The 16,438-nt window shown below is 36.9% G+C and overlaps 1 protein-coding gene across 5 annotated transcripts in view; it reads left to right on the top strand.

The window, feature by feature from the left end:
• Window positions 1–6,812: 6,812 nt before the first annotated feature.
• LOC131325232 (uncharacterized) overlaps window positions 6,813–16,438 on the top strand; it is a 62,012-nt gene continuing 52,386 nt past the window's right edge. For 4 of the 5 annotated variants that reach the window (XR_009199613.1, XM_058357370.1, XM_058357369.1 and 1 more), the window contains exons 1-7: window positions 6,813–7,114; window positions 8,650–8,835; window positions 13,886–13,975; window positions 15,076–15,149; window positions 15,309–15,464; window positions 15,755–15,875; window positions 16,077–16,132. Coding sequence is in view for 3 of the 5 variants with exons in the window: in XM_058357370.1 (XP_058213353.1) it covers window positions 7,010–7,114; window positions 8,650–8,835; window positions 13,886–13,975; window positions 15,076–15,149; window positions 15,309–15,464; window positions 15,755–15,875; window positions 16,077–16,132 (788 nt within the window). In the remaining 2 variants the exon portion in view is untranslated. Of the gene's footprint in view, window positions 7,115–8,649; window positions 8,836–13,885; window positions 13,976–15,075; window positions 15,150–15,308; window positions 15,465–15,754; window positions 15,876–16,076; window positions 16,133–16,438 lie in introns of those variants that run through there. The other variant, XM_058357371.1, reaches the window with a different exon arrangement.

Genomic DNA, 16,438 nt, shown 5'->3' with positions numbered 1-16,438 from the left:
ATGTTTTTTAGCTGATCAGTGCACTTTTTCTCGTATGCGGGTCTCTTCATTGAGGTTTGCCAGTATCCATCCTTGTACAAGATTGTCCGATCTTTTCCAAGCCTCATCTTGGTTGCTTTCTGTTGGGCCCGGAGTGCATCCATGGATTTGGTTGATCGGTCCGACACTTTCCTCCGCAGCCGCGGCTGGGATGAATCCAATCAAACCTCGTCTATCAAAGAAATACAAATCATGCCAGTATATATGTGTGTGTGGAAAGCAATACAGCTTAATAGATTATTGTATTCAATCATGATGCCAGCTCGTTACAGGTCCCACCAAGCATTTTTTGTTATAATCTGAACCGTACATCTTGTAGAATATGAACTGTTCAATTTTTAAAATTCTTTCCACCAAATGTGGAAAGCTTTGATTTTTCACCACAGTCCGTTACGGGTCCCACCAAGTATTTTTCTACAAGATGAACAGTTCAGATTCTAACAAAAAAAGTCTTGTAGGACCCACATACGGTGGTGGAAACCCCATGATTTCCACCTATGGCGGATAGAATTTACACTCTTGTTTATGTTACTCAACCTTTCCATCTGATACTTTGATAGTTTGCTCATGGTGATATAAATTGTATGGCCCATGCATGCACTTTTAAATTAGCTAGGAATAGGACTCAAAACATCTTCGTACGTACCTATCAACTTTAATTTGTACGTACGAAATGTAGTAGTATATCAGGCGTCTCCTTCTTCTATATATCTCAAATTGGAATACCTTTACGATTTTGTTTTTCCTTTTGGTGAACTTCCTGGAGAAGATTGAATCAGTGGTCAGCTGCTAGACTCGATCAGGGGTGGGCCTAGTTGCAAGTTAGTGGCGCGGTGAGGCACGTGCCACCTGCTTTCAGGAAAAAGTTTTATTTTACACTAATTGATATAGTATTACGCACTTACTCGTATCCAAAAACCTTTATTTTTTAACACAAAAAATTATAACATGACAGCGATTTGAAAAATGAAGGGTTCGGATAGAAAAAAAACTCTATGACTTGCATTTAAGGGCGGTAGAAGAATTCAATCAAGTCTTTAGTTTTGTTTTAACAAAAAAAAGAAAAAAAAACAAATCAAGACCAAAACAATGCTTGACTTTACACACTTAACCTTTGTCTTCATCTTTCTATAAAATAAAATAAAAACTGACAATATCATTAGACTCTCATTAATTAGACAGTGCTACTCTGAACCTCAATATTCTTGACTACACCACCGGCCTCGATTGTAGTGGTAGTTCGGGGGATTGTTGTGCCTCGGGAAAAAGTAGATTTAATTATATGCTCCGAAATTACATTTCATCCCAAGCTTAAAAGAAAAAATAATGAAAATTTGATCCCTGTTATTAATGTTATAGAACTCGTAAAGTAAAAGTACATACTCCGTAAAAAATCAAATTAATCGGATATTGTTAACCTAGTGATCGAACCATATTGATTTTGCAAAAACGAACAGCAAGTTTAGTTTCGGGATTGCACTTCCTGGATAGTTAACCTATTCCATCGTGTGGGGGTTGTTGAGATTAGATTGACGTATTATTTTTGGAGAAAGAAATATTTTGTTTTGTTGAGCTCTACAAATTAAATTGTCTCAATCACACTTTGAAGCTTTGGGGTAAAACTCCCTGTGGACACCACAATTTAGGAGCACCAGATCGAGGTCCCCATGTCCCATTTTTTAGCTTAAATTCTCTCCACCATACGTGGAAAAACCGAAGTTTCCATCACCTCCATTTTTGAATCTCACTGTGCGTTTATTGCAATAATTGAAACTGTTCATCTTGTAAAACCTTCAAAGTAGTATATCCACGTAGAAAATTAATTTGACTGGACATCGATAGCTACATTAAAAATTGTATTTTAGTTTGTAAAATGGACGGTATGATGTTTTAAAGTTAAACTATCTATGTCCGTCTATTTTCTAAACCAAAATTTAATTTTTGATATACCTATCGATATTCGATCAATTTGATTTTGTGCGTTGGTATATTACTCTGTGAGTCCTACAGGATGAACTGTTTCGATTATTGCAATGAACGCACAATAGGATCCACTGTGGAATCTTGGGGTTTTCCACCTATGGTAGAAAGAATTTAATCCCGTCCCATTTTTGTAGTTTCTGATCTTTTTCATCTTCATATAAACACCTTCATATTAGAACAAAAAAAAGTGAATTAACTGAATGCACTGGAGTTTTGACACTGACAAAAACAGTTTTGGCATTATCACCACCAAATTTACTGTCAGAACTTTTTCTACGGCAGAGAAGAAATTTTTTTTCACTTGAAGGAGAAGAAATAAAGATTGTAGACTAATGCACAAAAAGTAAAAACAAGCATCGATCACAGCTCAGAATTAATGCAAGTAGAAACACTAACTAGGCAAGCAAAACTAGCAAACCATCTTGAACCTGATTTAGAGCAATTCTAGAAACGTAACTGTCAAGGGTTTTTGAATCGTGAAAAGATAGGAATTTATTAATCTTTGGAAGAGATTACAAGAAATTAAAAGGATCGGAGACGCGACTGCATCACAATAAAAGAAAGCATCTCAACTATGTTAAACACCCAAACTCACAACATCATCAAATGGGCGAGTTTGGGTCAAATTGGGTAAATTATTCGTGGATTGGGTCTTTAATTAATGGGTCATTTACCTATTTAGACCCAATTAGTTATGAGCCCAATTACCCATACCCAATCCAACCCATTATTTGAAATCAAACCCGACCCGTCCATTAACCCGGCCAATTACATATATACGTATTAATATTTAAAATGACTAAAATTCCCATATACACTAAAATGACCATATTACCCTTATACATTTTGACAACCAAATTACCATGTATACTAAAATTACCATAATACCCCCATATACTAAAATGACCAAATTACCCCTGTATACTAAAATTACTTAATCGAATGGAGATTCTGCTAAAATTTTAGCATCTAGTAAAAAATGATTTGACCAAATTGACTAGATCAAAAAAAAAAAAAGACTATTGCCAACTTCAAAAGTTTTCTTCGAAAACAAAAAAAAAAACTTTTCAAAAATGAACCAAGTTGAGCAGCTCATGGCTCAGCTCGACCCTTTAGTGACCGAGCAGAGTTTAAGCACAAGTTTCTTGCTCGTTTTCTAAACAAGTTGAGATCGACACTCCAAAGTTCGGCTCAGCTCGCAAAAGCTTGGCTCGTTTGTATAAACTCGGCTCGTTTGAGCTCGAGCTCGAATTTTAGGCTCATTTAATAAAAGGGTTGAGCTCAAACACTACGAAACTCGACTTGGCCATGCCGTAGAAAAATTAAAAGTGCAAATAGCAGGGTTATGATAACAAATCAATTAGCAGGGGTAGTTATACTGACCTTCCCTTCGGGTTTCTAACAATTAATACTGGATGCTATCAATTAGCAGGCGAATTCTATGTCAGAGTCGAGTGGAGGAACAATGAGATTGATGAAAAAAATTTCAGTGCCGAGCGGGTACCACGTGGTGTCCGTTCAGTGCATCCGAGCCATCCATTTCAGTTTTGGATAGCTCGGATTTTGGAGAGAGAAAAATGAGAGAGAAAGAGGAGAGAGAGTGGTAGGGTGAGAGGAGAGAGATGGGTTGGACCCATTCCGACCCAACTAATAAATGGGCTGAATTGGATCTATTTTTTAGTGGGTGGGTTTGGATTGATTAATGAGTTTAAGTTTAATTTGCCACCCCTAATCATATGACATGTTACACATGTAGTATCCTAAGCTAGCAAACCCCCCATCATCAAGTATCCTAAGGATTCAGCAAACACCATCAAGGATGTCTTGGATTGATGAAGAAAAAAGTACACTTTCATACTGCTTTTGGTCAAGAAATTTAAGTAGAATTTGAAGAGTTTTGGAAAATATATCTTCGTTAGAGAGATTCATGCATGTGCATGAGAAAAAAAAAATGCTCAGATGAAGGAATCATTTTGCAGTGTGTTCATAAAACGTACTACTTTGAGTAAAATATTGGTTTTGTATTTAATTTTGCCCTTTTTTATTGGGTAAATTTCACTTACCTCCCCTGAGGTTTCTGATAATTACAGACACCTCCCCCCACGTTTTGAAAATTGTACTTACCTCCCCTCTAGTTTAGTTGTCGGCTGCACATAACCCCAACCGTTAGTCAGTTGTCACTAAAGGTGACGGAAATTGGAGAGGTCAGCCAAAAATGGAGTTTCATTTCCCATTTTGCCCTTATCTCGTCTTTAGCCTTTTATACCCTCTTTTTCATTTTGAAAAATGCAATAAACATACACCAAAACACCACGTGTTCTACACCAACAATTGAGAATACATGTTCAATATTTTCGGCTAACCAAAAGTGACTTTTTTGTTGTCCTTTCTAAACTTTTAAGTTTTGGAAAAAAAATTATTACTTTTTTATGGTTTCTCTACATAAGAGGAATTTAAGAAGTAGAAAAATATGGACCAATTGAAAATTTTAACTTAAAACAAAATAAATGAAATAAACAAGATAAACCAGCTTATTTTGATTATTTTGGGATTTTTCTAAAGTTTGAAAAATATGGTTCATGGTGTTTTAATTTTTTATTCTACTCGTTGAGACAAACCTAAAAATTAAAAATAATTGCCTCAAAGTTTAAAAAGGTTCACTACTGATGAGAAAAAACCAAGAAAAATAGTAAAGTTTTAAGGTCCATAGATTTGTAAGTGAATGGGTGGTTGGTTCTTAATTATTATCAACTACTTATTTATTTTTCTAGTTTCAGGCTACACATAAACATATATAAACTTATGTATAAATCTTTGGCATTTTCGTGAAATTAAGCTTAGTTTAGCATGAATGAAAATTTATTTTTTTTGTGTGTTCAGGAAAAAAAAACTTGCTTGTATCCTCAACTTGTATAAATATAAATAAGTCTCCGTAAATAACCAAACATAACTCTTTTAAAACCCATCTTAAAAGCTCATAAGTATTTAACTTTTTTGAGCCAACGAAAAAATAAAAATAATATTTGGCATCTCAAATTAATTTTTGCTACAAAGACCAAAAAAAACCTACTAAAAAAGTTTTTTAACTGTCCAAAATAATATTTGGCATCTCAAGTTTTTTATTTCTTTGTGTTAGAGAACTTTTATTATCTTTGGTTCAATTTTATACTTGTACATTGAATGATTAAAGAAATTCATAAAAAACTAGATAAGAATAATGAAAATAAAAGGTTTCAAAATTTTATTTTTTTGAGATTTCATGCAGAGAAGAGGTGACTGATCAAATGTTAATGTGGTTAATTTTGTGTTTTTTAAGTTATTTATTTATACAAATAGACTAACAATATAGTAAGAAAATTTATGAAGGGGTAAAAAAGTAAAAGCACAAGTTCTGTTAGCAGAAGTTACCCGACAACTCTGACAAGGGAGGTAAGTGCAATTTCAGAAACGTGAGGGGAGGTTTGTGGTGTTGTCAGAAACCTCAGGGGAGGTAAGTGAAATTTACCCTTTTTTATTTTGTAAAGACAAGAACTTATTTCGAAAATTTCATTACTTGTCTTGGAACGACAGAAACTTTTTTTTTTCTCAACAACACAAAAATTATGGCATCAATGATTTGAAATGTACTACTTTGAGTAAAGTATTGGTTCTTCATTTAATTCTGCTCTTTTTTCTCTTTTCTAAAGACAAGGATTTGTTCCGAAAATTTATGTACTTGTCTTGGGACCATATCTCAACAGCACAAAATTTGTGCCATCAATGATTTGAAACCTACTACTTGAGTAAAGTATTGGTTCTTCATTTAGTTCTGGTATTTTTTTCTTTTCTAAAGACAATAATTTGTTTTGAAAATTTTAGTACTTGTCTTGGGATGGTAGAAATTTTTTTTTTCAACAACACAAAAATTGTGGCATCAATGATTTGAAACGTACTATTTTGAGTAAAGTATTGGTTCTTCATTTCGTTCTTCTCTTTTTTCTTTTATAAAGACAAGAATTTGTTCCGACAAATTTCAGTACTTGTCTTGGGACGACAGAAACCTATTTTCTCAACTACGCAAACAACGTGCCATCAACAATTTGAAATGTATTATTTTGAGTAAAATATTGGTTCTTCATTTAATTCTGCTCTTTTTTTCTCTTTTCTAAAGACAAGAATTTGTTCCGACAAATTTAGTACTTGTCGTGGGAAGATAGAAACCTATTTTCTCAACGATGCAAAAAAAGTGCCATCAATGATTTGAAACATACTATTTTGAGTAAAGTATTGGTTCTTCATTTAGTTCTAATCTTTTTTCTTTTCCAAAGACAAGAATTTATTCTGAAAATTTGAATACTTGTTTTGGGACGATAGAAACCTATTTTCTCATCAATGCAAAAACTGTGTCATCAGTGATTTAAAATGTACTACTTTAAATAAAGTATTGATTTTTCGTTTAATTCTTTTCTCTTTTCTTTTCTTTTCTAAAGACAAGAATTTATTTCGAAAATTCCGGTACTTGTCTTGGAAAGACAAAAACCAATTTTCGGGGAGACCAAGAAATGAGATCTGCTCTAAACTCTTCACATTGTTGATGAAGCGCGAGCGCGCGAGAGAAGAATATGACACGATCCTACAAAATACTCTTAAAATTAAATTAGAGGAGGATACATGATTCAATTTTCATTTTGGGGATTTCAAAACTTTGGGCCCATACTTTCACAATTATTCTAAGTCAATACCACTCATACGTAATTTCTCTACCTGGGAAAAAAACAAGGGGGGGTCTCCCTCCCTCGCTCTCTCGGAGAACAACAAAAGAAAAAAAAAACGCAAAACGTTCAACGTAAGATCTGCAAAGAAAATGTTTCTCTCTCTACCCCCTCTCTCTCTAAAACTTCTATTCTAGTACCATTTTAGTTCCTCTACTCGATCATTGTAGAAAAACCACCATCAGCCACATTGAGCAAGCGAGAGTATCACATATACATCCAATCAGGTAGAGGGGATGGCTTTCATGGCGGTTTTGGAATCAGATCTACGCGCTCTCTCCGCCGAAGCTCGCCGGAGACACCCTGCCGTCAAAGATGGCGCGGAACACGCTATCCTGAAGGTCATAATTTCATTTTCACTTCTTTGCCTATCGTTGCAATCAGTGCATTCCAAGTCAAAGTGTAATCTTTTTGTTGTTTTTTCTTTGCAATAGATAGATTGTTTCTGGTGAATGAGTATGAAGATACGAATTAGATAATTAGCTTGAAGCTTTAATTGAACAATAGAGTTCTGATTATAGTTGGATTCAGTGTGCGTTTCTGCTATATTATTGGAATACAGGCCAATGACAATAGCAAGTTCTTTATGCTAAATGGACAATAGTCAAGTTGTTTCTGCTGAATGGTATTTTAGTTGATATGTGCGAGGAGAATTGCCAGTCTAGAAGTGCGCAAAACATAGGCTTTAGTTCATTTAGTCTATTTAGTTTAGCGAAAACCCCCCCTTTAGTGAATTCCAAGTCAATATAAATCTCTACGTTATTTTTCTCTGTGGCATAGAGATTGTGTCTTATTAACCCCCCCCCCCCCCCCCAAAGAAAAAGAAAAAGACAAAAAGAAAAAAGAAAACAAAAAAGGTGAGATTGTTTCTGATAGGCATGTATGAAGAATCCGGATTAGCTCGAAGTAGAGAGAAGGGATGGCTTTTAGCGTCGATCCCATGGTTTTTTACTGGAGTAATAGAGAACCAAAATGCTTGTGATAGATGGATCTCACATAATAAAGCTCAAATGGAAACGTCAACTCACTTGACTCTTCTCATAAAGAACTGATACTTCTTCAAATTCTTCATTAAAACCCTAAGAGTGCAGTTTTTCCTATCATTTTCTTTTCCCTTGATAAATCGCTGTTTAGATCCTTGATTAATGACAACATAAATATCACCGCAGCAGTATGAATGTAGGTATAAAATATATGTATCTGCAAACGCACTAGCTGCCCGGCGCAAGTTCGCATTCAAGTTGTTGATGAAGTATATATGTCAGCCAGTTAGCCTAGTGATATTGTTGCGTCTTAAAATCTTAACAAGTTCGGGAAATAGACACGTCGATGACAATGTTTTGTAGAGTTAAATGTACGAGGTTTGCATACATTTTGGAGATGTTTTGGTGCGAAATAAAGTGTGAATAGGTCAATATGTGCAGATGCTCAAGTCAAAGTCTTCTATGATCAAATTAGGAATCATAAGCTTGTCAAAATTGTAAGTTAAGGGGCTGGCAAAGACATAGTTTTGCATTCTGCAAAAATTTGTATGATGTTAACTTCATAAGACCACGACTAGGTTTCTTTTCAGTATAGTCATTTGAAGTACCCAAGTACTGGTTGATAGTTCGAGTATGCTTAGTAGTTTAACTGAGTTGAGCTGGGTCAGAATTTATTATGTGTATCTTGTAGTGATGGAAAGCAAAACTTTTGATTTCCTTTACTTTCTTTGGTTGGCCAAAAGTGGAGCTGAGTTAGTGGTTCCTTTCATAATGATCTTGATTTTTGGTCTAACTTGAGCTGTCACATAGAAAGAATGTAACATTGGGATATTTTTGGATGCACTAATGAGACCTGAGATTGATCTTTCTTTTTGCTTTATATGAAATTGCAGCTCCGGTCATTGTCGACCCCTAATGAAATTGCGCATAACGAGGACATACTACGGATCTTTTTGATGGCTTGTGAGGTTAAAACTGTGAAGCTCAGCGTTATTGGACTTTCTTGCCTGCAGAAGCTCATATCTCATGATGCTGTGGCTCCTTCAGCTTTGAAGGAGATACTTGCGACGCTGAAGGATGTACGGTCAAACCTCTATTTGTTAATTATTTCTTATGCTAGGGATAAAAAGATCAAGGGTACTTTTGTGAAGCTATAAAAATGTGACCAATAGATTTCTTCTGAACCCACTAATACTTGTGATAATTAAAGAGCATGCTCATCATGGTACATATGCTTTGTTTAGAAATGGGATCGTTTATAAAGGAAAGTTGTCTGTAAGTTGGAATATACTAATGTCTGCAATGCTATAAAATCATAAACTCGATGTTCAACTTGGTGCGTAAAGCCAAATGTATACTAGAATAATGCAAGTTAGAATTTCTGAACTGTTATTGCCAATTGTACTGTAGTGTACTATTCCCGTTTTGAATAAGCTAGACTTTTGTGCTACTTAATGAGTGAACTAGTAACAAGCTTCATGCTCAAGGATTTAGTAGTACTACTATTTAAGCTTTAAATCTCTTATTTCGCCTCAATGGTGAATGAGAATATGTCTCTAACTTAAAAGAATGTAAGAAGCAACAAATTCTTAAGGAGCTTGTGCTCAAAGAAGAAATTGGATGCTATCAATGTCCCAATTTAGGAAAGAAACAAGTAGGAGTTTGAAGGCGATGCGAAATTGGTGGGGATTAGGGAAGTATTAATGGATGAAGAGCACTGAAGTCCTCTTGTATGATATGTTGACCCAGTTGTTGCTTCAAATTAAGAATACAGGTAGAGTTACTTTTGGAGATAAAAATGCCATCCACTTAAACAACTGATACCATAGTGCTAGAAAAAGAGAGATGAACAATGACAAGATAATCAGATTTAACATACTGAAGCACAATGACGCATAATCTATCAAATCAAGCGCTAGGGGAATGACTCAGAACATAGAGATCCTTTCATAGGTGACATTCAAGGTGCTGAATGGTGGAAAAAAACATATTGGATGGTTGATCTATGTACATTGTTCACATCCTTTTGAATATCTGTATATAGGAATAAATTCTTTATGTCGAGATTGCTTCTTGAAGTACACATTGTTACATGGCAATCATTAGAAGGAGGTTTATTTGGAGCAACCTCTTGGGTTTGTTTCCTTGTGGTAGTCGGAGATTTCACCTTGTTGAATAAGCCGTAACATGGGCTCAAACTGTCTCCCCAGCACGTTGTTAGTTTGTTTTTTGCTTTTAGATGCACTGCAGCTTACATGATGTTGTAGATTGTGAGTGGTTGAGATGGTCATTACAGTGATGAGTGCAATGGTATTTTAGTCAACATTATTTTTGTAGCACAAGTTTCATACTGAAGATTTGGACAACCGAGGATACTCATTTGGTATTGAAGTAGCCACAAAGGGCAAGGCATCTCTTCCAGGAAGAATATATGTCATTGGTTGGTTGAGTGAGCTAGGGATGGTGGGGTTTAGACATTTAGATTCTCCTACCATGCTGACACTAAGCTAGTTGCAGACTAGGGCGTCAACCAGGATGATATCGACAAGTGGATGGCAGCTGAATTGTTGGACACTTGGGACTGTTATTAGACTAGATATTTCTGTTGTTGGTTAGTCAATGCTTGGATGCCCCACTTACTTGCTAGTGAATCTCTCTCTGGAAGCAGGTTTACTAGTTTTCTGCTTGTTGGAAAGGTGATTTGGTGTCGGCGAAGGTTAAGAATTGAACTAGAGGTGTTCACAGACCCGTTCTGTCTAGATCTATTGTGAACTAACATACAAACTGGTACCTAGGGTTCTGAAAATTTTGGAACCAAACGGAATCGCAGAACATTTGTAATCAAACCGGAACCTTACAGCAAAAAATAGTTCGGTGGTATTCGGTTCCTCAGTTTATGCTTAAGCAAATTATCACCACGGCATACAAATTATCTAGTTCGACAAGAAACTATTTTGCCCTTACAACCATCCTAAAGTCAACAAGCCTAGTTCAAAATTTAACAATATTCTCTAAAGTAGCTTTTAGAGGTGGACAAATCCCATCAGCTGTTAAAGAAATCATTGCATAGGCATAAATATGTTTGTATTGAGAGGGAGTAATGAATTAGGAAATGATGTGTAAAAGGGTGTATTGTCGATTAAGTTGATGAATAATGGGGAACGGTTCAGTTTTATGGGGTTGTTTTAGGTATACATGAACCGAGTCACAGTTAACAGTCCAGAATTACTTGGAAAATGAACCAAATTGTTCATTAAAAAGCCCAAGCAAACCACACGGTCAGACTTGCCCGGACCATTGGTTTTCCAACACCCTTAAAACAATGGTTTCTCAATCACGCGCTGAGTTTTAATTTAGAGCTAGTACACTTGCCGCTTGTGAGTTGATGTTGCAAATTATATGTTACACGAATTTGGTTTGAAGTAGCATTATGTCATAGCCAAGCAGCTATTCATCTTTTTATCCAATCTTGTGTTTCCTAAAAACAAACAAATCATGTTGAGGTCGATTGCCATCTATTCGAGAGAAGCTGACAGGTGATTTGACGACCCTCTTGGGTCTATTAACGAAATTGTTCTGTGGTTGACTAGTTTATTAGATCTGTAACAAGTCCAGAACGCAACCCATGCACGCACCAGCTTGGGGTAAGAAGACTGTAGGGATGGCAATTTGGGCCGAACCGATGGGTACCCGAACCGATAACCGAAATTTTCCAAAATTTTCCCGGTGGATATGGGTATGGTTGAGGCCTTGGATAAACAAACGGGTATCGGTTCAGTTATGGTTTTACTGCTACCCGAACCGATACCCAAACCGAACCGAAATTGTAATTACAAAAATGCCCTTTATATATATAAGTATACCAGTATTGTCTAGGGTTACTGGGTTAGACAGAGTCGCAAACTCACACAACACCTGCCGACTTCTCTCATTCTGACCTTACCTCTCTCTCTCTCTGGATCGCAACTCCTTACCCTTCTCTCTCAAGCGGTCACAGGCGATCGTTGTCTCGCCAGTTCGGCTGTTCCTCTATCATCCAAACAGAGCCTTCAGATCCTTCCAATCTTCCATGACTGTACATGGTTGTATGATCTGTTACAGCAAGGGTTTGAAACCCCCCAACTAAGATCCTGTATGCTCTGTTTGTAGTCATTTCTGGTGAGGATGGAAGAGCTGCGATGAGAGCTACGATGGAAGAGCTGCTGTTGTGCTCTATGATGGAAGAGCTATTTTGTGTCTTGATTTACAGATAACACTCAAACACAAACTTAGGAATGTAATTTTTCGATTATAGGTTGATGCCTAATGATTGAAACGATTGAGTTTTCCATGGGACAAACCGATTTTTCCATCTCAAATTTGGTTACCCGAACCCCGTTTGGTTCGGTTATGATTCATTCCTCCCCTCCCCGTTCGGGTATCGGGGCGGATTCGGTTTCGGGGATCGGCATATCCGCCCCGAATGCCATCCCTAAAGACGAGTGTGTTATGTGTTGTGTATCTGGATGCCAGTGTGTAAGAAGCTTTTAGTACACAAGTTGTTCAGCCAGTTATTCTTGCAGTTCAGATAAGAAAGTCATGAGTGCATAGGCCCCTTAAAGAGAGACTTTTGCTCCAGTTGCTCCCCCCCTCCCCCCCATCATTCCACAGCAAAATGTCCACTTAGCTCCTTGGTTCTTGGAGGTACACTGGGGCCACTGCTTTAGTGGTATTTTGAGAGCAGCCACTTTGTGCATATATTGCCAATGATCTATCTCCAGTCTTCCCCCGCCCATACCCCCATCAATTGGGGACTAGATGGGTTGTGTTATTGTTGTAAAACTCGATCATAACCTCAATCTTCATTTTCTTTATTCCGATCAAACCTCTCACCGTGCCTAGAGGCAGTTGGTGAAAAGTATCATCGGAATTACTATCTTGGACGATAATGTCTTCTAATCCTTGTAACCATTCTGGTTCCGCTTGCCGCAAAACAATTTGCATGAGTTGGTTTACTTGCTATCTCAACTCCCAAAACATATCTTCGATGGAACATTCACTACTTAGAGCTTTTGCTGATCTACTTCTCTCGTTGCTGTGATGATTTGGATTTTAGTTTCCTTATCAAACAAGGCTCTGATACTGATCTGATGCAACCCAGATGGCAAGGGTAGCTAAAAATCTAAGAGACCAATGAAAGAGGCTTCGACTCTTGATAGGAAAAAGCTTGCTGTCCAAAGGGTTTAGCAAAGCTACTATTATAACCTACTTCAGAACAGTCCTTAGACTCTTGATAGGCTTAAGAATAACTCTAGAAAGGTGTTCCTCTTTCCTCAATTCTCAGAAAATGTAACATGAAGTATGACAACCTTCCTCAGACTTCATTCTTTGACTCCTGATTCAATGAGTCATTTATTACTTTAGACAACTTGCTCTCTCACTGCCACGATATACTTTCTCTGGCTTGAAAGAGATCGGAGGATCTTCCAGCATAAAGCAGAACCCAAAAAGTTGGTAGTCAGAAATATTGTTGGTATCATCAGAGATTACCTGTGCTCTATATCTCAGGTGGTTCCATCTGTCCAGAACAGGCTTTATGCCTTCAATGGGGTATTCCTGCCACAGTTTTGCTGAATAGGTGATGGCTGTTTAGATTGTATAGTTTGTCTTCTCTGTTGTTTTGTTTGTTTCAGTTGTGTAGTGGTTGAGACGGTTTGATTGTTTTTTTGGAGCTATTTTTGGAGCTCGGTTGTGTTTAGCCAGGGGTATGCCCCTGTGTAGTTTGTATCCTTGTTTGGGCTTTTCAATGGATTTATGGAATTGTGCTTATCAAAAAAAAAACTAACTTGCATGTACTATTATTCAGCCATCTCTTGTCTTATTCTTGCCATGCCTATTGTGGCTTCTTAGTTCCAACAACAGTTATTGCATTTGCTGCATCAGATTTTCCTTTTGGTACCTGCTCATACAAGCCCACCTTTGAAAAAGGGGAGATATAAGTGTTTTTCCAATATATTTTGGTTGCACTTTTTAACGGGATTTTATAATTTATTTGTGCATCTTTATGCTCTATTCATAAATCATAATGACTATCAGTTCACAGCCAAGCTCTTATGTTGCCTGATTTTCCTTCTTTTTATTCTTCCCCAGCATGCTGATATGGCTGATGAGAGTGTTCAACTCAAGACCTTGCAGACGATATTGATAATATTTCAGTCACGTTTACAACCTGAAAATGAGGTGAGAGCTGATCTTATATTTGTACTTCTAAGTTTGAACCAGATCTCTTATAGCTGTCTTGGTTTTTTTTTTTTTTTTTAACGTAAGGTGATTTGGCAAATGACGCATTGGACTCTCATTTGATACTGATATATCTGTACATCTCCATTTGAAGTTTGAATGTCTGATGACCAATGAATATCTTGGGCATTTTTTCTGAGTTCTTTTTCTTTCTTGAATTTGGATGAACCAAACCCTTTTTCAATCCTACCAAAGATTTATAATTAGATTGACTTCTGGGCTATTGGTTTTGTAATAAATGACCAGTGACCACAGTTACCCATCTTACAGGCTTAAATAATTTAGCCTGTTTGGGTCTTATACAACAACAACAACAACAATAACAGAAACCATCTAGTCCCCAATCATTGGTCCCCAATTATTGGGGTATGGGCCGGGGATGATTGGAGACAAACCTAACCTTTGGCAATATATGCACAAGGTGTCTGCTCTCAGAAAACCACTTAAATACGTTTTGCTGTTTGGGTCTTATAGATATAACAAATGACTGATATGATTGAATACTTCTTATCTTAGATGAGGAATCACTTGCATATGGTCAGATAGCATTGGATTTTGTATTCATCGGACATCATCTATTAATTGATCTATGTTTTCTCTCCTTTTCTTGGGCAAAGGCTATGTTAATTTGTTGAAGTTATAGCTTTTGTGAATACTTTTGAGTCTAATTGGTTTTAAACCTTTTGTATTACATGGTTTAAAGTGCCGGAGCATTTCTCTGTTATATCTGTTTCATTGTTCTGGTTTCCTAGACTGGAATCTTCATCCTACTTGTCCAATAGTTAACTTTCTTCAAAATTTCGGAGACTTTTTCTCTTCTGGCATGCGTTTAAGATATGGGAGGAGGTATGACTTCTCATTAAATATTTGACCTGGAGTAAAATGTTTCTAACTTGGTCTTCAGACCTTTCCACTCATTTGGTCTTTTCATGCTTAGTGCACCATAGGAGGTAATCTGGCTACATAGGACCACCCTTCCCTAGTCAGAAAGAGGGAAATAGTAATGGAATACTTTTGCCTTACTATACTGTACATCGCAGGGAAATATGGCTCAGGCTCTTGGTATTTGTCTCCGGCTTCTTGAAAACAACAGATCGTCTGACAGTGTGAGAAAGTAAGTTCACATGTTAACAAAAGTTGAACATTTCCAGAAACCTTTAGCTGTTTATGTTTCCTAATTGCCCCCTGAAGTGATTTTCCATTCTAGCTTCAACTATTTTAACATAACCTGCATAATAACTATCCTCATCATCTTCATGTGAATCTATTTCAGTACTGCTGCAGCGACCTTTAGACAAGCTGTAGCATTGATTTTCGATCATGTGGTTAGTGCTGAGTCTCTTCCTGCTGGCAAGCTTGGTTCTGGAGGATACATTTCTCGAAGTAGTTCAGTTACTAGTGATATCAATCGCAGTATTAATCGTGCAGAGTATGGGATTTCTCATTATTGTAGATTTTTTTCTCCATCTCATTGCTGTCCGTTTAGTAGATGGTTGTGGGTTGAAGATTTGTCATCAAACCTACAATGTACGAGACAATGTCAATCTGATGTATGCAACTATGCATGCACAGGCATTCTCATTTTTATGTTAATCTAATTGATGGTTTATTGTAGATACCTGTTCCAGTGGGGTACAGTGTACTGCATAAACTGTAATCCTCTCTTACATGGCATGAAGTTGTTGATAAATTTGCACAACTGACACTTAGCCTCAACAGGTCACTGGAGCATGATTTTATATCTGGAGGGCCATCGTTGATGAGGGAGACCCTAACTAAAGCTGGAAAGCTTGGGCTTCGATTGCTCGAAGACCTGACAGCTCTAGCTGCAGGTGGATCTGTATGTGATAATTTAAAATTAGCAAATTGTTCTTGTTGTTGCATTCTGGCATGTTTTCTTGTCGGACTTGTCATTAGGAACTGAGCCTGCTTTGGTAGTAGTTAGTATTTGTTGAGCAGACAGCAAAAATCATTATTTTGCTGCTTATTTCAAGTTTTTACTTGTTTAACTCATGTATTTTATGTCTGGTTCTACTCTCAGGCAATTTGGTTACGGGTCAGTAATATTCAGCGGACATTCGCACTTGATATACTTGAGTGAGTAATCTTTGTTCTTGATAACTGGTATCCCAACCTAGCATTCTGATTGCTGTTATCATGCATCACATTCTCATCTCAGCTCATATGCACCTTCCATTCCTCCATTTGCTGTCGTTTATTGAATGGTCTTTCTCTAAGAAGCACAAGTACAGAGGGGAGACTAGCATGACATGGTCATATCGACACGTCATTTTCCAAAAGAATTGGATGCGGACACGTAAAGTAGTATTTTTAATAATTATTAAGGTGATTATACGCTAACCAATTCTATCAAAAGGAGTTGAGTTAGGGGGGGGGGGGGGG

This window comes from Rhododendron vialii, chromosome 5a, assembly GCF_030253575.1.
Source record: "Rhododendron vialii isolate Sample 1 chromosome 5a, ASM3025357v1".
NCBI classification, from domain to species: domain Eukaryota; kingdom Viridiplantae; phylum Streptophyta; class Magnoliopsida; order Ericales; family Ericaceae; genus Rhododendron; species Rhododendron vialii.
The sequence above is the reverse complement of the archived record's forward strand: the minus strand, read 5'-3'. Positions and strand labels throughout refer to the sequence as shown.